Genomic DNA, 22,664 nt, shown 5'->3' with positions numbered 1-22,664 from the left:
TCGATGTGTCCGCCCTAACAAGAATGGGCGACGCGGCATATGGAGGAATGCGTGTCGTATTCACTACTACAGCCGAAATATTTCGCGGCAAATGTTCATCCAGAAAATCTGAAAAATCGCAGATAGGGGTCAGGCACAGCTCATTGCGCGCACAGTTGATAACTGCATGACAAGCGCGAAGGAAGTCGCATCCGAGAATAACGTCCGCAATACATCTAGGCAAAACAACAAACTGTACAACGTACACGTTGTCGCCAACGGCGACCCTACTGGTGCAATATCCTAATGGACGAACCGAACCTGCATCTCCAAAACGAACATGACTTATCCCACAAACTGGAGTTAGAACCCTAATGTAACCTAATACGTAAAGAATCCGACATGCATGACACTGTAGCTCCTGTATCGACAGCTAATCTTCCTTTGGTTTAATTATAGAATGAGCGAGAATGAATCAGCGTGAGTTTCGTCCTTCTCTCCCACTTCGTAACAATATTTTAAATAGTGTTTTAATTACAATGCATTTAAATACCGCCCAACCGTGGGCGATACATAGCCAACATGGCGGTCGGAGAATTATATCCAGATCAAAGCAGTCGCCAGTATTTCATCAATGATTACTTTACTTTATCAACGATTTCATGAAAGTTTTGTATCCATCTGGAGTGAAGGATGAGAAAATGTTGCTTCTGTACACTGATTCTGCAGCATATACAGGGTGTCCACGCTAAGTGTGAACAGATTTTTAAAAAATATATCAATCAGTTTTTCCGAGATGAAATCAATTGCAATATAGCATATGCTGAAGGGCACTCCCTAGGGGGCCATTAACAGACTCCTAAGGCAATGTCTTAATTAACTTTCAATAATTAACTTTTTAATTATAAAAGCTACGAAGTTGCTCTAATGAGAACATCTGATCTCTTCGGTCACCAGATACCAAAACCGTTTTCAGAACAAAAATCCGTTCGGTAGATCGTCCGCAAAAAATTCGTGAAGGAACGCCATTTTTTTCTTTATTTGGTTTATTGCGCATCTTCAAAGAGGCGGCGTTCCTTTACCCCCAGTGTGAGAGAGTGAAAGAGCACAGTGCCGCCTCATACGTCGAAGATTAGCTTTAACTTGCGGAAACAAAACAAAAACACATATCTATCGGGTGACTCTATCGCGACTGCCCTTATCTTGGGCTGCATTTTCTGTTTTCTTTTAATCTTTTTCCAGGACGCAAGAGGAGATAGTGTGCTCTTTCATCCTCTCGTATTAGAGGCGAAGGAAAGACGCGTCTCTAGAGATGCGCAATGAATAAAATAAAGAAAAAAATGGCGTTCCTTCACGAATTTTTTGCGGACGATCTCTCGAACGGATTTTTGTTCTGAAAACGGCTTTGGTATCTGGTGACCGAAGAGATCAGATGTTCTTATTAGAGCAACTTCGTAGCTTTTATAATTAAAAAGTTAATTATTGAAAGTTAATTAAGACATTGCCCTAGGAGTCTGTTAATGCCCCCCCAGGGAGTGCCCTTCAGCATATGCTATATTGCAATTGATTTCATCTCGGAAAAAGTGATTGATATATTTTTAAAAAATCTGTTCACACTTAGCGTGGACACCCTGTATATATACAAGCATCGCGCCGCAACATTGCTAACTGTTCTCTCCCAACATGATTCGCGTTACCTGTATCATGCACGTTTTGCATCGTGTTGCAGAAGAAATCAGGAACAATTTCAGAGACGTGAATAAGCTGATCTCATCCGTAAAGAAGGTGTTTCTGAAGACACCTGCAAGGGTGAAGGCATTCAAAGGCAGACTACCTGACACCCCACTTCCCCCCGAACCGGTTTTGACGCGTTGGAGAACGTGGCTGAGAGTAACTCCACATGAACTTTGATGGACTTTGCGCAGTAACATAATAGTTATCGAGGGAATAGTCCGAGAGTGTGAAACGCGTCCAAGACATCTTTTAGTTGACCAAGATTCTTGCTTAGCTGGCGTACATTTAAGCTAACTACGCTTTCATCGCCTGCAGTATCACGCATCTGGAAGCATCTGACGAAGCTTTGTGCGCTCTTGCCCCCCCCCCCCCCCCATAGCGTCTGCCGCACAAAGGCGAGATCTAACAGTGCCAGTAGGTTCTGCGAATCATAGATTTGCGCAAGAACTAAAGTATGCACTCGATAGAAAGCCAGGACTTAAAACTATGATGTCACTGGCTGCCGTATTACCGACAAGCGCCAGAGCTTTGCGCCGACATATCTGGAAATGGTTGTGTCGTACTGCTTCTGCTACTACACCTGATGGATACTTTTTATCATACTATTCTACGAACATTCCTTACTTGACTCAGTCAGCCTCACTTCTCCCCTTTAGTTAAGTAAAATTCATACTCAACAAAGCACAGTTGAAATGTCGTACCGCAAGCGCAATTAGTGAGGATCTTCGCGTGACCATTGAGCCGAATTTTATTGTGCCCAAAATGGGAATTTTATTGCCTAAATCGGTACTTTTCCTATCTGTTATAGGCACCTAGAGCATACTTTTTTTATTGCCTAAACACCCGTGGTCTAGTCATGGGAAAAGAGCTGGCTAATTGCGCCGCGGCAGCTGTTCTTCCGTCATGCAGACGGATGTCTATTTCACTGCTGACAGAGGACCGTTGTTGTACTCATCGAAAATGGCTACCCGCAGAAAGACAGCTGGCATTCTTTCCACATCTACGCTTGCCAGAGTGGATCCAGCGCTGGCTTTCTTGACGCTACGAGATACCCTTGATAGGATGCCGCATTACTTCACCGTGTGCGACTCAACGTCGCTTTTACAGCTCTGTGGCGTTACCGCTTGCGACAAGTTGACTCGGCAAGGTGCCGTCACTGTCATGATCTAGAAAATCTAAAACACGTACGTCTCACTCACGTGCCCTACGAACCTATCGGGAACACGCCTACAATGTCTCTAATCTAGCTGGACTCTCACCTTCTCTTTTTGACCGTTGCTTCGTTTATGGTCAAATCCAGCACACTACAACGTAGGACTTCGGCCCACACTCTGTAGCTCATCAACCACGAGCAATGGGGTGCAGTTTCGCATCCGGTCATCAAGCACGAAACATCGCATTAACTAAAGTTGTTTTATTGCACATATATATTGTATGTATTACATGTACGCAAGAGGGACGTCATAATGTTAGTCGTCAATCAGCATGTTCCAAAAATTCTGGCAACTCCGCTCCAATTAGAAAACACTAATAGAAACCGCACGCAACGATCACCCGGTGCTTGCGAGAAAGACATAGTTTAGTTTCCCTTGGGCGCCGTAGCGTGGGAGTCTTTCAGGCGTTTGACCTAACTGTCTGTCTCTTCCGGAGTGTCCTTCCGCCATCTACGACGAGTTGTCCGAACCACGGTACTGCGTGTGGACGATCCTTCTTTGGTCGTCGATAGATCGGCTGCTGGGGTGCCACCAGGATCTCTACCGGCCTTCCGCTGCGACAGGCATGAAGGAGTCAACAACCCGATATAACGTAACACGAGGGAACGCAGGTCACTAATCGTTCTAAACGAAAAAAAAGAAAGAAAGAAAAAGGAAAACTTGTGCGAGCAAATTGTACTCCAAAGCCAAATGTCTGAAGCTATGCTTCTACGCGTTGCTTCAAATTCACATTATATCTAGCCTGCTATGCCCAGAACTTGGAATCACTCTATTAATAAAAAGGGGGTACCGTAACTCCCTTTTGGGGAGCACACCCTTGCCACATATATCACTCCCTTTTGAGTGTTCAATTAGTCTCCAATTAAAGGGTCTCCCCACTCCCTGAAGGGAGTGATGGTACACTTGAAAATTCACCTCACACCTGGTTCAGGAGCTGGACCTGTAGGAGACCTGTTTGAGTAGTGAAGGTAGTGACTCATTTTTGAGAGTAATTGTACTCTCCAAAAGGGAGTGATAAATGTGGCAGGGAAATGTGTTAAAGTGTACTGTTAGGAGAAAGTACAGGATTCCTGAAAGTGTGAATGTGATGTTCCAGTCGTAGAAAGTGTGTGTTTTACCTTTGCTGTGTAAGCGACTACTGGAGCAGAGTATTGTACCGCGATGACAAGGGGATGATTTAAAGCAGGGAGAAGTGACAGGATAATATAAGAAACATCGAATACGTAGAGATTTTGGTGTTGGATTCGTGAGCCACGTGCTCAAGTTCCGATAGCGGAGAGATGCAGTGCGGATTAGTTGCGGCAATAATGGCTCATTCTCACTTTAACGAAGAAATTGAAATCACCAACCCAAGCTACGCATTTTCAACGCCTAATACCGTTTTCACGCGGGTATATGAATGGTCAATGAAGGCAGCGGTCCTTCAACATTTCGAGCACTAGTACCGTAGTGCCATTGTCGCACGAGTTGCTCCAACGCTCCTTGAGGGGTTGACACTGAATGGCGCTCTAACCATTTGCGTAAGTTTCGGTGAAAAAACCGTACCGCTCCGTGGGTGCCTGGGTGCGGTGATATAGAGCTGTGGCAGCACCGCCGTCAACCAAGTCAGCGCAGCAAAACGAGCGATCAATAAATCTGAACGGGTTCAATTGATCTGGGGTTTTCCTTCTGATTGGTTGTCCTGGCATTTCCTTGCAAGATTGGTGATCCCGACGTTCAATTTCCCTTGACCTCAACGACCCCCGACAAGAATGTCCCACAGCGACAACACCTCTATTCCGCACCCGCAGGACCCCACTCCCTCACGTCATCTGGCCCACCTCCCTGGTGACGTCTTCCCCACCTTTGCACCATCGGTCGCTTCCCACGACATCGCTGGGTGGGGGGCACTGGGGCAGCACGATCGCCACTGTAGTCACCGCAGGAAAGCGCTTGACCAATAAATGAGATGACGTTCAGTTGAGTTCGGGTTGTGCTTTAAACGGTTGCCCTGCGATTTAGTGCAGAATTGCACCAGAGGCAAGGTGAGGTCAGCCTGCTCTGGAGAATCGGCTCGGTGCACCCAGGGTAGAGAGGGGCGGGAGGGTTAAAGAGGGACGAGAGAGATGATGGTGGCAGAGGAAAGGGAGGGGTGTGCAAACCCTTTTGCTCTTGGATTTTGATAGTCCAAGAGAACTACCCATCACAGAAAGCATGTGAGCTTCCCTAAAACGCTCTCAATCTTGTGCTCGTTGTGTACCTCTCCAAAGAAGCGGGGATCCGTGTGTTGATGTACACAAGCGGTACACAAGCGTTACACAAGCGATAACCGTTAGAGAGCGGGTACACAATTGTTCCAGAAGGAAGGAGCTGCGGATTCGTGACTTGTACATCATACCTTCCAGCATCCCCTACCGCATCAACCCACTTTGCGTATACATCTTACTTACTTTTACACATTTATTTTTGTGGATATGGCATGTGTGAATAAAATAAGGTTTCGATGTCCACGTAAGGAACGCGTGATGACTGTACCGTATCATTCATGGAGGAAGGAAACACAGGAGCGGCCCTTCCAACTTTTTGCCATCGGGACGGGCGTGCCAGCTTCGCAATGCATTCTGGGATGCTCCTGTCTACCATGTGACCGCTCACGTGACCCCAAGAGCATGCGCAGGCCAGCTTTCACAGCAGACGACGGGAGTCGTGATTGTCTTGTAGTTCAGACATCTGCATTGTAATGAACGCCGCACGTCCAGCTTTATTTTTGTGTGTTCGGAGGTTTACTCTTGGTTTACTCTTCTACTACAAGACCGGTCAGGGTCTGCAGGACAACAACGTAGGACTAAAAACATCATTCGTGGCAGCGATGTTTGCGTGGCGACGTGGCCACGTTTTGTGTGTTTGTTGCTGAAGTGGTAAAGCATGCCAGTAATCAAATGTGTACAACGATGGAGCAAATCAATTGAATCTGCAGCTGTAGCATAGCGGCAACTTGCAAAGGAACGATTCAAGATGACTCTCTCACAGACACGGGCACGAAACAACCGGTCAAGTACGTGCTTACGAATGAAACGTATTCCCGTGGCAGAGCTGTTTTCTGTTGAACCACAGCCGCAACCGCGGTAAGAACACGTTAACACTTTGCAGTGGTGTTCACATTTTAAGAGCAAATGACTTTGAAAAAGCATAAAAGCACGAAAAGCAGCGCGACCAACAAAGCGTTGCCAAATCGAAACTTTAGAGAGGATCACGTGGTGGACAGGAAGTAATGGCGATTTTGACAGGAGCGACCGCCAGAGGGGTCCCACGGAAATCTGCTCGCAACGGCCGCTCCTGTGTTTCCTTCCTCCATGCTATCATTCGTACCATTGCAAGTTCCGCCCGCTTCATGCGCAGGCGGAACTCTGTGCCTCTCGTCGCCAAGAAACATCCATCGCCACTGGTACCACCCGGAAGTTTTGCAAGCATTGCAAGTTGCTGCCACTACCTACTACATTATAAGGACCATTTCGTAACCGACAACCTCTAAGAGCAGCCCGTACGCAGGATCCGCTAGGAGGCCTATATATCTACCCGCGAGATCTACATCATGATGGCAATGGAATTTGGAACACGCAGAAACGGACATACGAATACCGTCGCAGAGGATAGCAACAGCTCTGAAAACCCGTAGAATGATAACGATAATCAACTCTAGAGAATAGCATCTTCCGTGGGACATCCAGCGCTTGTGCGAATACACTAAGATTTGTAGAAGCATGAACTATTGCAAAAATTGAAGAAGCAATAACCGGGTCGATGAGTAGCACCACCGCTTGCCTCCAAATGCCGCTCTTGGAAGGGGTGCCTAGGGGTCGCTATAATCTAGCAGGTCGTGGTTGCAATAGGCGTTCCAAAGGTGGTCGCTCGGATGGCTGGATGGAGAACAAAGGAGGATGTGGTTTTGCGTCGTAAGGGGTAAGCTGATAGCGTGTGTTTGGTAGTCGTCTGTCAGCTTTCACCAGGTGTGTGATCACGCTTCAGGTATATTCATCCAAGCCTGTTGTCCTGCACTTCGTATCGAGCAGTGGCTGCAGGCTTGGGCTTCCGTCCCGTCTGGTAAGCATGTACAAGAATAAGTTCGTGGCCGATGTTGCTTCTGCTTATTTTAGTCTTGATTTTGCAGGTTCAATTTGTGAAGGGGTCAGCGACTGCACCCCCTGAGCACGCGTGAAGGGGCGCAAAAATACAACTTTTGGGAAGCAAGAATACGAGGGGGGGGAGGCATAAGTTTCCCACTTGTCTCCCCGGAGGCGAAAACTACGCCAGTAATGGCAGGAAGGAACTGTAGAATGACGCGCAGATTACTTAATCGGACTGAAAGTGCCTTACCCTCCCAACAGTCTCGAACACAGTCGGATGCGGTGTGATGTTGTCCTCCTCAACCAAATCCAGAGTAATGGAACCCACTGTAGGAATAGATTCCACATTAATTTCTATCATCGCGTTCTCCAGAACTGTACTTCGCGGTCACTGTGACAGGCAATTAAAGTTTTCTTTAAAGCATTTGTTATTCTCTGGAAATCTACATTTCTCCGACGACACGTGCAGCCAATAGTTTCACAAACGTCAATATCAGCGAGCACAATACGCCTTGCGATTGATATTCGGTTGGGAAACTTTTGGCCAAAATCTTGCGAAAAACTTCGTGATTTTGATTGGAACGGTGTGTTATGGCCGTATGCATCAAAATTCAGTAAGAAAATACTGCATTTGATTAGCAATTTTTGAGTTTAATCATCGAAATCAGCTTAATTAATGCGTAACACGAATGCAAAAAGCATCAGTCTGTGGCAGAAGTCTGTATAAGTATAGTTCAAGTAGTTTCTTTTTTTGTTATGTAAAACCTGTTTTTAGGAAATCAGTGACATCCTCTCGTCGAACAGAATGTAAAACGTGAAATCCTAGTGGATTGCATGGTTCGGTGTCCCGTCCCGCTGCACCGGCAGAAGAGGCAGGCAGTTTGAAGCGCAACTGTTCTAAGTTGTCTGTGTGCGATTAGCCTTCGTATTAGCTCTTACCCTAACTCAGGGTGTTAATTCCTCAGTCATCACAACAGCTGGCTTGCCTCATCTTCTCATAACTATTGCTTCTAGTTGAAACAGGCTGTCGCAACACTTAGTACAACACGACTTCGCATGCCCTGATGAAATACTTCCACGGACACTTGAAGGCTGCCATCATGACTTATCCCAGGCAGCACACGACATCGGGCCGATGTCTGTAGCAAGTTGGGCATGTCGGCCCGATATATTTCTGACACTGCCAACTTGTGGCCGATATACAACAGAAGTTGGCAATGTCGGCTCAATGTTGACAAAAAGAAAACGACATGGTGCCGACAATGCCAACTTCCAGCAGATATCCCGCTGAAGTTGGCAATGTCGGCTCGATGTTGATCGAAATCAGCGACATGTAGCCGACAATGCCAACTTGCAAGAGATATCATGCTGAAGTTGGCAATGTCGGCTACATGTCGCTGATTTCGATCAACATCCAGCCGACATTGCCAACTTCAGCGAGATATCTGCTGGAAGTTGGCAATGTCGGCTCGATGTTGATCGAAATCAGCGACATGTAGCCGACAATGCCAACTTGCAAGAGATATCATGCTGAAGTTGGCAGTGTCGGCTACATGTCGCTGATTTCGATCAACATCCAGCCGACATTGCCAACTTCAGCGAGATATCTGCTGGAAGTTGGCAATGTCGGCTCGATGTTGATCGAAATCAGCGACATGTAGCCGACAATGCCAACTTGCAAGAGATATCATGCTGAAGTTGGCAGTGTCGGCTACATGTCGCTGATTTCGATCAACATCGAGCCGACATTGCCAACTTCAGCGAGATGTCTGCTGGAAGTTGGCAATGTCGGCTCGATGTTGATTGAAACCAGCGACATGTAGCCAACAACGCCAACTTGCAACAGATATCACGCTGAAGTTGGCAATGTCAGCTCGATGTTGATTGAAACCAGCGACATGCAGCCGACAATGCCAACTTTCAACAAATATCATGCTGAAGTTGGCAATGTCGGTGTTCTGTTGTGTTTATTTCGCTACCTGTTTACGGGCGAAACTTGCAACCAAATATGTTTTCACAAATGTCTGGTGCTCTTCACAGAAGTGACAATTAAATATAAAATAAATAGCATATTATACTGACTCAAAATGAAAAAAACATGCCCTTAATTTTGCATGGCACACCACGTAAACGTAGGTGGACATTCGCAAATTAGTGTCCTGCATCCTTCGCAGCTTGGCAAAAATCCCTGGTGAATTTGCAGAGACGTAAGGAGTAGCATTGATGAGCATGACCATGTCACTCGGGGTTCCAAAGAGAGTAATTTATCTATTTGCAGGGAAAAGTTGCAACGAAATATGTTTTCACAAATGTCTGGTGCTCTTCACAGAAGTGGCAATTAAATATAAAATAAATAGCACATTATACTGACTGAAAATGAAAAAACATGCCCTTAATTTTGCATGGCACACCACGTAAACGTAGGAGGACATTCGCAAATTAGTGTCCTGCATCCTTCGCAGCTTGGCAAAAATCCCTGGTGAATTTGCAGAGACGTAAGGAGTAGCAGTGATGAGCATGACCACGTCACTCGGGGTTCCAAAGAGAGTAATTTATCTATTTGCAGGGAAAAGTTGCAACGAAATATGTTTTCACAAATGTCTGGTGCTCTTCACAGAAGTGGCAATTAAATATAAAATAAATAGCACATTATACTGACTGAAAATGAAAAAACATGCCCTTAATTTTGCATGGCACACCACGTAAACGTAGGAGGACATTCGCAAATTAGTGTCCTGCATCCTTCGCAGCTTGGCAAAAATCCCTGGTGAATTTGCAGAGACGTAAGGAGTAGCATTGATGAGCATGACCACGTCACTCGGGGTTCCAAAGAGAGTAATTTATCTATTTGCAGGGAAAAGTTGCAACGAAATATGTTTTCACAAATGTCTCTAGTGCGATGGGTCATCATATGATGACCCATCGCACTAGATCCACGGAATTCCGCTCGTACTCCTAGGCATCCGCGCTGCACTTCGATTTGACATTGTCTGCAGTAGCGCAGAACCCAGGTTCGGCGTTATACTCTCCCTACTTAAGTTACTGTCATTCGAACCAGCCACTAACCCCAACCCCTCTCCTTCGGCACATCTTCGAATGCATACGTACCACGTCTAAAAACAATTCACGTCATGACATACACATGGTGTTGCACAGAGTATCACATCACCTGCAGACGCAGGCTAAACTCAGAAGAGAACTTCACCGCATAGCCAACTGTACACCAACCATTGGCACGAATGATACGGTTATCGCTTTTTCATTCGAAGAGGGAGGGGGCGTATGCCTTTCTTGTGGCAACTTCAATATATGATAACTGCCACAAAAAGGTGTACGACCTCTCTCTTCGAATCAGAAGCGATGGCAGTGGATAGCGCAACGTGTTCTATGTGATGATGTTCTGTTTTTAGAGTGTACCAAGAAAGCTCTCTTGGTCTGCCCTACTCTGGTCTGCATCCCGCGATAGACCGCACGTCTAAGTCCTTTACCATATCTACAATTGTAAACATCGACAGGCTAAAGCGAGCTTTCGTCGATGACGATGTCCTGCCACTTTCACACCCTCATTAACCCCTGCCCAACGTTCCCCCTCCACCACAGCCTCAGCCCCACCATCACGTTCTTCCTCCTAGCATTAACAGAACCATCAAGGATTCACTTGTCCTCAGTCTCACGTGCCTTCAACTGACTACGGGCCTCTCAAGTCCTCCCAACTAGTGTGGTCGTCCATGATGTCCTGACACCAGAAATCATGGGATCCTGGCTGTTTTAGCCGTCCTGATGTCCCGGGATTTTGTCCGTAGAATCCAGCGATGTCGGGATTTTTTCGCCTCGGCATTTCCGATATATGACCGATCTCGGTTTCTTTCTTTTTCTCTTTTTGAGGAGTTTCGGGATCTCGGGACAAGAGTGTAGTATTGCAAAGCTGCTCTTGGCGCAATCGCTGAACAATTACGAGCTGTTTAAACTAGAGATGGGACGAATCCATAATTTTCCGAATCAGAATCCGAGTCTTAGGAAGGTTCTGCGAATCCAAGAATCTTTCGAATCCCTCCTTAAAAAGAGTTTGAAAAGCCAGAGAAAAGGCAGAATCTGATATAGTTGTTTAATGAAAAACTAAGACAAAATATATCATATACTTCTGGTTAAGTGTAATTTCTTTAACGTGCTGTTCACCGACTACAGGAAATACACAATTCTCGAGTCTGAATTGTTTTCACATAACAAACCACAAATAATAAATAATAAGAATGTATTTTCACATTCTTTCACATAACAAACCACAAATAATAAATAATAAGAATGTATTTTCACATTCTTGTGGTGGAGCCAGAGGTTCGCTTTTGCTGTTTATTTGTAGTTCGGGAGCGTGCGTTTGCTGGCCATGCCGCCCAAGAGGCCCCCTCTCGAGCCCGTCTACGAGGACGACCCGCCAGTGGCGGAGGACCTGCTTCGGCAGATGACAGATCTCTGCGCTTTATTGTCGCAGCAGCTGCCCGGTAGCACGTCCGCCGCCCAGCCGTCCTCTGAACCCCCGCTACGCCTGAACCTGACGATACCGACATTTTCGGGCTACAGCGACGCCAAGTCCGTCGAAGATTTTCTTGCGGACCTGGAGGCTTACCAGACAGCCGTGGGAGCAACCGACGAAGCCGTCCTGCGCCGGATACTACCCGCTGCATTGGTAAGCTCAGCTGCTGTGTGGCGCTGGTCTCAACCCGCATTTCCGTCTATGATCGAATTTCAGCGGTTGTTTCGGGAGGAATTTTTGCCCCCGGATTATGCAATGCGTATGCGTGAGGAACTCATGACTCGGACGCAGCACGCGGAGGAGAGCCTGTTGGAATATACCCGGGCAATCCAAGAGCTGTACCGCAGAGCTGAACCGCTCGCAACGGAAAGCGAGAAGGTGGCCCGCGCTATTCGCCAATGTCACCCTCGTTTTAAGCCTTATTTGCGGGGGCGAAGCTTTTCTTCGCTCGATGACCTCGCTAAAGAAGCCCGTGTCATCCAAGCAGATTTGTTGGAGGAATTCCAGTACCGCCCACCGCCTAGGCCGGAACAAACGCTGGAGCCTAGCTGCGCATGGAACGGGCCGAGACAGTCGTTAGACGCGGAATTAAACCCCCGTGGGACTGTTGGAACACACGGCGGTTCGTCCGCCGGGCCAGTTTACCGTTCTTTGGATCCCTTTGCATATGAGCAGAGGAACCGAGCGAGGTCGGCACGAGCAGAGCCGCGCGAGCGCGAAGTCGGTTATGCACGTCATGAACCACGGCAGGACAGGCGCGACTCTAGACCAAGTAATAACGCAGGAGCACAACCCCGTTGTTACGGTTGCGGTGAACGCGGTCATTTTCGTCGTAACTGCCCGCAGCAGACCACTACCACCCCCAGACAACCCCCGCAGGGAAACCCGCGACGCCGGCGGCGGTAATTGGGAATGACTCAATTCTGTCGTCGGCTGCTGAAAATGTCGATAAGAAGCAAGCGAATTCTAAACATGCTATCTTGTCTATTACGTAGTGGCCTTGGTCCCGCTCGCATGTCGAGCGCAAGATGACATATGCAACATCGGACCGTTTATCGTGGCGCGCGTTCTGAGTAAGGACGTTGCAGCTTTGGTGGACACTGGAGCGGCTGTATCCCTGATAGGTGACACCATCCACGATTGGTGCCGGGAGTGGAGCATTTCCGTACGGACGAACAGGACCTGCCTACGGCTCGCATCAGATGCAGTGGTACCAGCCGGAGGAGCAGTACGTCTCACTTTGACCATCGACGGACAACGTGTCAGACAACGCTTCATCTACCTGCCCGGATTGGCGGGACTGATGATCCTGGGACGCGACTTCATTATCCGGATGGGACTCGTCCTGGACTTACGTCGCGGAGGCTACCAGCATGCAAGGGGTACTACCTTCTACCCATTTATGGAGTGGACGACGACGGAAACGGAGCAGAACCGGACTCGTGAGGAGACCCAGGATCCCGGAGCTGGACAATCTACGTCCGTTGAGCTATTTTCCGGAGCAGAACACCTAACAGCGACGGTCGTACCCGCTGTTTTGGAGGACGTCCTGAAACGATTTCCAGGAAGCCCAGACCAGCGACGCATGCTCGCTAAAGCATTGCGGCCATTCTCCTGTATGTTCACAGAGAGACCAGGTCTAACCCATGCACTGGAGCACCGGATAGAAACCGGCGACGCAAGGCCCTGGCGATGTAATCCTCGGCCTTTGAGTGTGCATAAGCGCAAGCTCCTCGATGCTGCGCTGGATGAAATGATCGAGACCGGTGCTGTGAGACCTTCTCGCAGCCGTTGGGCTTTTCCGGTGGTTCTTGCGCCGAAAAAGGATGGAACGGCAAGGTTGTGCGTGGATTACCGCCGACTGAACGAGGTGACGGTAAGAGATTCATACCCTTTTCCCTCGATAGACTCGGTCATGCATTCGTTGGGATCCGCCCACGTGTTTACAACTTTGGACTGCAGTAGAGGATTCCTGCAGATTCCGATAGCACCGGATGATGTTGAGAAAACAGCATTTACCTGTCACAGGGGATTATTTGAATTTGTCCGACTGCCCTTTGGACTGTCTAATTCTCCCGCTAGTTTTCAGCGAGTGACGGACGAGGTGCTCGGCGATGCGAAATACAATTTCGCTATGGCGTACATGGATGACGTAGTAATTTTTTCACGTACATTCCAGGAACACCTTTCGCATTTGAAAGTGGTGTTAGAACGCATGCAAGCTGCAGGATTGACTGTCAATCCCCGGAAGATGCAGTTGGCTACCAACAGCATCGATCTCCTCGGGTTCAAGGTGGAGTCCGGCACGGTCAGGCCGAACGAGGACAAGCTGAAGGCTATCCTTGAGTACCCCCGCCCGACAAATGTGAAAAGCTTGCAGCGCTTCCTCGGTATGATTGGCTTTTATAGACAGTTTATACCGCGATGCGCAGACCTAACGCAACCGCAAACTTGGCTGTTGCGAAAGGGAGCACGATGGTAGTGCGGACAAGCGCAGGAACAGGCGTTTACCTCTCTCGCTAAAGCGATTGCGGAAACTACCCGCTTGTATCTCCCAGACCTCAATCGCCCATTTGTACTCCAAACAGATGCGAGCGATTACGGCCTTGGTGCAGTCTTGTTACAAGAGCATCACGGTGAACTCCAGCCCGTGGCATTTGCAAGCCGTACGCTGACGCCACCCGAACGCAACTATAGCGTGACGGAGAAGTAGTGCCTAGCAATCATGTTCGCACTACATAAGTTCGACATGTATTTAGATGGTGCGAAATTCACTATTCAAACTGACCATCAGGCACTGTCCTGGTTAAAGCGGTTGAAAAACCCAGCCGGACGGCTCGCACGTTGGAGTTTAACGTTGCAGCGATATGACTTCTCGGTGGAATACCGGAAGGGAACCTCAAATAAGGCGGCAGACGCGCTATCTCGAGCACCGTTGCCCCTTGAGGACGTCGTTATTCCGCAGGAGCTTGTGGCCGCGGTTAACCAGACCCTCACGGAGGAGGAGCTCTCGTGGGGACAGATTGTAAGCAGGAACGACATCCTGGAAGCGCAGAGGACCGACGGCCTTTGTCAGCGTGTGTCGAGGTGGCTGGAAACAGCAAATCTGGAAAGCACGGGAGACGCTGAGGAGAGGTACGACTCCTATCAGCTGAGCGAGGATGGTCTCCTGGTCCGGTACATTCCCCAGGCGGACGACGAGGAGGTTGGTGATAGCCCCTTTCGGATCGTAGTTCCAAGGAAGCTACGTAAGTCATTCCTCAAATACTTCCATGATTCTGCATTGTCGGGTCACGGTAGCGGCACCAACACTTATTCTAAGTTGTGTCGTATCGCGACTTGGCCAGGCATGAGACAGGATGTTTTGCGGTATACACGCAGCTGTCCGATATGTCAGAAGTCTAAGCCGCGTGGAGGGCAGCCTCCCGGCTTGCTGCAACCGATTGTTAGCCAGAAACCTTGGCAGATAGTCCCATGTGACGTAATGGGTCCTTATCCCAGAAGTCCCCGTGGTAACCAGTATCTGTTAGTTGTTACAGATCACTTCACGAAGTGGGTTGAGCTTTACCCGCTGCGGAAGTTGGTGTCCGCTCGGATCTGGGACAGACTGCTGGACGTTTTTTCCCGGTTTGGATTCCCGGACCAGCTCATCACGGATAACGCCTCGTACTTTACAAGTAAGGTGTTTGTCGATAGTTGCTCTGCATTGAGCATACGTCACGTAAAGACGTCCCCTTATCACCCTCAGGCGAACATAACTGAGCGGGTTAATCGCAACATCAAGATGATGTTGGTATCTTTTACCGAAAGGCATAAAGATTGGGACGCCCGTCTTACGGAGCTTGGCTTTGCCACTCGTACTACGGAAAATAGGTCGACAGGCTTTACCCCGGCCTCTTTGAATTTCGGACGGGAAATCGTATTCCCCCTAGAAAACACATTGCGAACACGGCACACACAGATTGGTCGTTCGTACGCAAAGTATGCTGATGATCTTCGCTAAGGATTTCTACTGCCATTCGTTTGGCACGAGAGTGTCTTGAGGTTGCACGACAAGAATAGTCTCTCCAGTACAACAAAGGTCGACGGAAGGTCATTTAACGCATAGGAGACCTGGTTCTAAGGCGAACACATCCCCTTAGCGATGCAGCGAAAGGCTTTGCTGCGTCTTTCGCTGATCGGTAGGATGGTCCTTATCGGGTAAGCGCGCAGCTAACTCACGTCACTTACTGGTTCGAGCGTTGCAGTGAAAACGGGAAACGGGCCTCGTCCACGTACAAGACTTGAAGACCTTCAGCCAACGCATCTCGGACAACGGCAGGCGGGAGGAGGACCACGATCGAGCACCGCAAGCCCGCTCTCCCTCAAGTCCCCCTAGGGCCGGTCAACCATCCCCCGAAGAGACTACTGCCCAGGGCGGGGTTCCCGGGATTACCCGTTATAACCTTCGCCCACGTAAGCAGCCGAGATAACCCTTCCTCCTTTACTCTTGCAGAACACGAGGAAAACATGTCGGACGACAGCCCTATCGTCTGCCTCGTCGACGTCCTCGCAATGGGAGAACGGACAGGCTCCCTCAACGCCCAGCCCCTGCTCCACATGGTGGTCCTCCCGCACAGCACCACGTTGCCACTTGGACGACACAGGTCGGCGTCGTTACGATCAGCTACGCCTCTCGAAGACGCTGGCGCGACCAGAGCCGGCCCCTGAGGGGAGACCCCCTCGACTCGACACCGGAACATTTCCGAGGATTCACCCTACAGGAGAGGTACCCCACAGAACCTCCCGCTGTCCACACTCCTGAGGAGCTGGCTCGCTTATGCCAATTACGCACCCACCCACCCACCCACCGAGCTGGCGCTCTGCACCAGAGTCACCATCTTAGGGACAGAGCCATCACACCCTCGACGCTGGGTCCGGAGGATATCGCCGCAGCTGTAAACCTCCTTCGACGCTACCATCCAGGTCTCCTCGCCGGTCCTCCAAGAAGCCCACCGGACGACGCTATCCTCGATTCCCCGGACTTGGTGGGGGGAGACTGTGGAGTCGCGCTCCACGGCTGGGGCCCAGAGAGGGCGCACATGTTGTCGGGATTAAGTTACACGCCCAGAGAGGGCACGCATGTTGGAGGTGAACCTTGATAAGGCAATGCTCAGCGGCCGGAAGACAGACGGAGTGTGAGCGAACGACCGAGAAGGAAGATTGCACCACTATGGCGTAAGTGAACGTCCTGTGGGACAATAAACGAGGTATTGATTAATTTGTGTCTGTGTCTCTCGGTGCGGTGGTTTCGGTAGGAGACCGGTTGGGTTCTACCCCAAGTGGGATCGAGGGGGCGGAATCCCACAACCTTAACGTTAAGTCCCTGCCTGAACTCTTTCAGTCCAGAACAACAACAAATAAATTAATGATGATGAATGGGGAACTTCACCAAATGAGAACAATGTAAACAAGAAAACACACGCCGACCAATCAGGCTTTCGGCGGACTCCGGAGGCGCCAGTTTTAAAATGAAACAAACAAACGTGGCTGGTAGATTCGAAAGACTCGATTCGCCATTTTGGACAGTGCGATTCGGATTCCCGAATCGCGAATCCCTGCCTAGGATTCGAGGATTCGCGGTTTTTTCGCAGGTTTGAGAGGCCTACTTGGGTCGAATTCATAAAAGGATGTTACGAAGAACTTATGTGGAAATGCAGACCCACACCACGCGCGTCGCAAGGTTCTCGTAAGTTACGAGAGAATCCTACGAGAGCTGCCGGGTGTCGTACCACGCTTCAAGTAGCCTTACGACCATCATGGCGGCGTAGATGGCTGCGCTGGAATCTGAATCACGAATATCATCATTACAACCGCATCGACACCATCCTGCCAACAATACCAGTGCCACCAGTACCTTTAAATGTTTGTGCATCCTTCTAAGTCGTCACTGCGCAGGCCTGTGCCACGCTGTTCCCTAACCGCTTCGCATTATTCACGCATGTGAGGAGTGACTCTTCTCTGTACACGCGCAGAACGAGTAATTGTTGTCTGTTGGTGGTACCCTGCCCAGGGACACTGGTTTGCATTGTTTACGATTGTGTACATGTTACTACCCAGTTGCTGCTACGGAACGGCGACGTTGTATCTAACCCAGGTCCGCGCACGGGCAAAGACGATGACTGACGCAACGACAATAAAATTGAGGCTAGTGTCGGTGCTAAGCACGCAGAGCTGCTTTGTGAAATCAAAGCCATTCACTCGAAGCTGGCTGGAACTGAATCGAGGCTGGATCACCTCACAACCAGACTTGATAACGCTGTCAAAGATGTATCATCTCTGCCAGGTTTTGCAGTCCGATGTTTCAACCCTTAGGGAAATGTCATGAAAACTGAGAGTACCGTAGCTAACTTCACTCGTCGTCTAGACAACCTCGCGAAGAGATCGATGCGCGAGGACCTCATTTTCTATAGTCTTGAGGGCGATGCCAACGAATCTTGGTTTCAGGCAGAAAGTAAAGTCAACCTCTGCTCCACTATCCTTGGCGTCCCACTTACTGCCACTGTGATTGAACGGGACAAAGCCAGTGGGACACTTCCACGATGCAAAGTTTTGTTAAATTCGCCAGTTCTAAGACGAAACAGACTATATTATCGTGTGGACACAGACTAAAATCAACGCCGTTTTCCGTGGGCGAATATTTCTGTCTCAACGTCCGTACCGTACGTAAACACTTAGTCATTTGCCAAGGCATTGTTACGTCCTTTCGAGCTAAGATACGCAAATTACTTGCTGATGGAAAGTGTTATCTTGATGACAGTGATCGCTGTGTAGTCGTCGAACATCAACAATGACATCCTCGTTCCATGGATAACCCCTCAGTGTCCTCCCCGTGTCGTCTCTCACTCTCATTTACAAACATTCCAAGTGTGCTGTCTTGGTGAATGATCGGACCACTATCTCACAACCAGTTACTTGCGAAGGAGTAAGTGATCACAAATTCATCTCCGTAAATATCACGTTAGAAAAACCTTCTACCCTTCCTACTCCAAAAGTAATTAAACTCCACAACAAGCCACTATAGAAACCATTAATAGGGAGCTAGGACGAATTTTATCCATGTTTTTGAGTAGCCTTCATTCCCGGTCTACAGAGGAAAGCCGGTTAATTTTCAAAAATAAGCTAGTGTCCTCGATGAACCAATTTATACCAACCCTCTCGGGTCTAGGTGAACGAGTGTGCTCCCTTGTTTAACCTAGACTTACAATTCCTCTGAACAAAAATAAGGAACTCTTCAGAAGGGCCAGGCTCGCAAACAATCCTAACGTTCGGATAACACGAATGCCGCCCTTTTTCTGCTCTTTCCCGTATTCCAAGCAAGTTCTGGCGCCTCATTAATCCGGCTCAACATGAACGAATAATGCTTAACGACGATGATAATTTGCCCACCAACGAGTGCTCGGATTTATCTAACACCGGTTTCTGCGGTGTGTACTTCGACGTCAAGCCTCCTAATAATCACCACCTACCTCCCCTTGGGTACGCCGACATGCCACAGTTCTGTGTTTCGCTCAATGGCATCTGTCACCTCATTGATTCCCTCGAGCTCTCTTCCTCCTCTGGATTTGAGTCCTCAAGAGCACCAAGCACACTTCTAACCCCTCCCTAACTGATATTTTCAACCAGTCACTCTCCACTGGCGATGTACCTAGCGATTGGCGGATAGATGAAGTCATACCAATGCACAAAGACGGCTCGAAGTTATGCATTCTGAACAATCGCCCAATAACTCTCGTTAGCACCCCTTGCAAACTACTCGAACACGTCATACTATCAAATCTAATGGACTTCCCTGAATATAGTTCATTCTTCTTTCCATTTCAACATCGTTTTCGTCGAGGTCTCGCTCTACTACCGAACTAGCTTGATTTATTCACGAATTATCCTTCCACCTAGATAAAGGCATCCATACCGACATAATATTCTTAGATTTCAGAAAAGCCTTTGATAAAGTTCTACACAGACGGCTAATCGCTAAATTATCTCGTCTAAACATTCCGGACAACCTTCTCTTATGGATTACTAACTACCTGTCTTCTCGCGAGCAACACACCTTTGTTAACTATACTGTTCCTCGCTTTCTCAATTTACGTCAGGTGTCCCACAAGGCTTTGTTTTAGGTCCCCTACTATTCATAATCTACATTAATAACCTCCGAACTAATCTCTGCAGTCCAAATATATCGCAGACGACTGTGTCGTTTATAAACATGTTGCTTCTCCCGAACAGCAAATACTCATCCAATCAGACCTTACTCTTATCGACTGGTGGCGCCCAACATGGTTGATGCCACTAAGCACATCTAAATGTTATTAACTCCACGTCGGCAGACACCAATCTTTGTACCCTTACAAACTCATTAGTTAGTGACACACTATCCTACAAGTAACTTGGTCTTCAATGGAACACTCATATCGACCACTTCATCAGTGACTCAAACCGCTGCCTGGGTTATTTCCGACGCCACCTCGGTCTTGCTCCTCCTGAAGTTAAACGATTCGCGCACCTCACTTTGATCCGGCCCAAGTTGAAATTTGCAAGCTGTATGATGGACTCTCATCAGTCTTTCGTTTCAAATGCTATCGAATGAATACAAAATCGCGCTGCTCGTTTCATCTTATGTGATTATTCCCGCACCACTAGCGTCACCGTTCTAACTTCAGTTCTCGACCTTGAGCCTTTAGATGACCGCCGTAATCTCCAAACACTGTTTCATAAACATTTTCGCTCGTCGTCCCTCGCTCTTCCTCACATTCGTCCAGCGCGTTACACAATCCAACGGTTCCATGACGACTCAGAAGTGTGAACCGTTTTTCTCCCATAGCAACTCTTTCTTTTCCTTCTTTCCACGTGCCATTAGACTATGGAATAGTTTGCCCTCATCCATCACCTCAGTTGTAAATCATTCATCATTCAAAGCCGCTCTCCGCTCTTTTTTTTCCTTTGTAGTATTACCAGTCAATGCTATTCTTGTTATGCAGCTAGCTGTTTGTGACATTGCATTACTTTTCCAGTGTTAATCCATTTGCTGTGCCTTTCTTTTTACTATTCTGTAATCATTTTCATTTCTGTTATGCGTTCTCCATATAATGCCGCAAGGCCCTTGCAGCACCACAATAAATAAATATCTGTGGAGCGTGATCAGCTTTCAAGCCAAGAACATCACGAGCGTACACTCCTGAGAGCCATCGCTATACTTTTGTACAGTGAACTTTTACAATCGGCCCATTTCTTTTTTTTTTACCTCAGCAGACGTGGGTTTTATGCCTGAGCCCGCAAACAGGCTCTTTGTAATGCGGTCGCATGCTTTACTTTCAGCAAAACAGCCCTGTGGCCCATCGCAAATGGCATTTATGGTGGTCGCTGTAGGCAGTGCTGTTCGCAACAGTCACCGTGATATTTTCAAGATGACGATATCGACTGAGTAGCTAGGAACGCCCTTCGGACACGTCGCCTGTTGCGCCTCCGCTGCCCACATGCGGAACGCTCTCATGACGCTACCCATTCCTTCTTTTGTTAAATCTAGTTGCATTTTACCCACCGAAAAATAGCTGACATCATGATTACGGTGTAGTAACACCGTGACTACACCCCCAGCCGATGAGAATCTTGCAATAATCGTCAGCTACTTAGTGAAACTGTTCTCGCGCGCTTTTCAGATACCCCCGTTTGCTGCACCTTCTAATTACAAGGAATGCACAAGAATAGACACATAATTACAAGAATAAACTACGCTTTTTTACACCAGGGAAGTTTACATGCGGTGAGGAAGCACCACTGCCGTGGTTTAGCGGTTGCTGCAACCGCCAAAACACGAAACATATGTGCAAACAACGTACTTTCAGCTCAAGCGAAATGGCGATGTCCGAAACGCAGAATAGGAAGCTCCTAGCACACGTGAAATAATTGCAGGAGCTGTGCGATAACCGGGCCTTCAACCGGCAGGCGAAACGAAAAAGTGAAACGACAAAAAATGGAAGTGCACTCTTAAAAATGATCTTCACTGCATAGCACGCTCCTAGCTAACCATAATCTCGAATGATATCGTTATTTGCCCTGATTTGTTGAAAACGGGAGGCGTACGCCTTTTTTGTGACACTTACTGTTCATAATTGTCACAAAAAAGGCGTACGGTTTCTGTTTTCAATTATATGAATGTTGTGAATGAATGATATGAATGTTTGAATGATGTCGTTACCTGCCCTGATTTGTTGAAAACGGGAGGCGTACGCCTTTTTTGTGACACTTACACTGTAAATAATTAACAAAAAAGGCGTACGGCCCCTGTTTTCAACAAATCAGGGCAGATGAAGATATCATTCGAGTTATTGGTTACCTAGGAGCGTACTATGCTAGGAGCGTTCATTTCTAAGAGTGTGGTAGCCTCCTCCTTGAATTCGCCATGCGGCATCATTAAGGCATCTGCCGGACGGCATCTCGTGTGGCGAAGTTGGCGCTACCAGGTTCGCCGTAACGGACGTTTGAACCCCAGCAAATTTTTGAGCACCGGCGGAGTTAGCAGTACGACAGTGAAGGACGTGACTGACCCAAGGGATGAGGACACAACGCGCCGCGTGGACGTCACAGCCGAACTATAGGTTTGGATTCCCGCATTATGCCTCCGCTGGGTTGGAACACCATATGGTAGGGGTTGCTGGGGATGCAAACCTGACAGAACAAGGTACGCTCATCCCTCAAGGGGTATGTGTACTGCTATGCTTAAGTAATACGTAGACAAGAGTTACGGCAGCAAGTTACAAATTCAGATATATCCCAGGAAAGACCGAAGAAAATATAAAGAGATGCAGTTGCAAGTACACTCAGTATGTTGAAAATCACTGTTGTTCACCTTCTCCAGAACTGACCAGATTGTGCTGTACTTGAAGTTAGTGCATGCACCAACATGCAATGTTCTTGGTACATTTTGATTCGTACATGAATACAGGAACTGACCAAGAACAGGAAATGTAAGAAATATGTTTATTATTGTGTGGATACAGTACGCTCCCTTTCAGACACAGATATAGTGGCTACACTGCTCATTTACAATATATTTACAGACAA

At 48.0% G+C, this 22,664-nt stretch overlaps 1 protein-coding gene across 1 annotated transcript in view; it reads right to left on the bottom strand.

Moving 5' to 3' along the window:
- Window positions 1–3,130: 3,130 nt before the first annotated feature.
- The window catches only part of LOC135372619 (uncharacterized), a 128,712-nt gene continuing 109,178 nt past the window's right edge, over window positions 3,131–22,664 (bottom strand). The window contains exons 4-5 of the mRNA XM_064606138.1: window positions 7,281–7,357; window positions 3,131–3,481 (exon numbers count right to left, since the gene is read on the bottom strand). Of these exons, the coding sequence (XP_064462208.1) occupies window positions 3,341–3,481; window positions 7,281–7,357 (218 nt within the window). The 3' untranslated portion in view covers window positions 3,131–3,340. The remainder of the gene's footprint in view (window positions 3,482–7,280; window positions 7,358–22,664) is intronic.

This window comes from Ornithodoros turicata, unplaced genomic scaffold, assembly GCF_037126465.1.
Source record: "Ornithodoros turicata isolate Travis unplaced genomic scaffold, ASM3712646v1 Chromosome16, whole genome shotgun sequence".
NCBI lineage: Eukaryota > Metazoa > Arthropoda > Arachnida > Ixodida > Argasidae > Ornithodoros > Ornithodoros turicata.
This window is presented reverse-complemented; position numbering and strand designations above follow the sequence as displayed.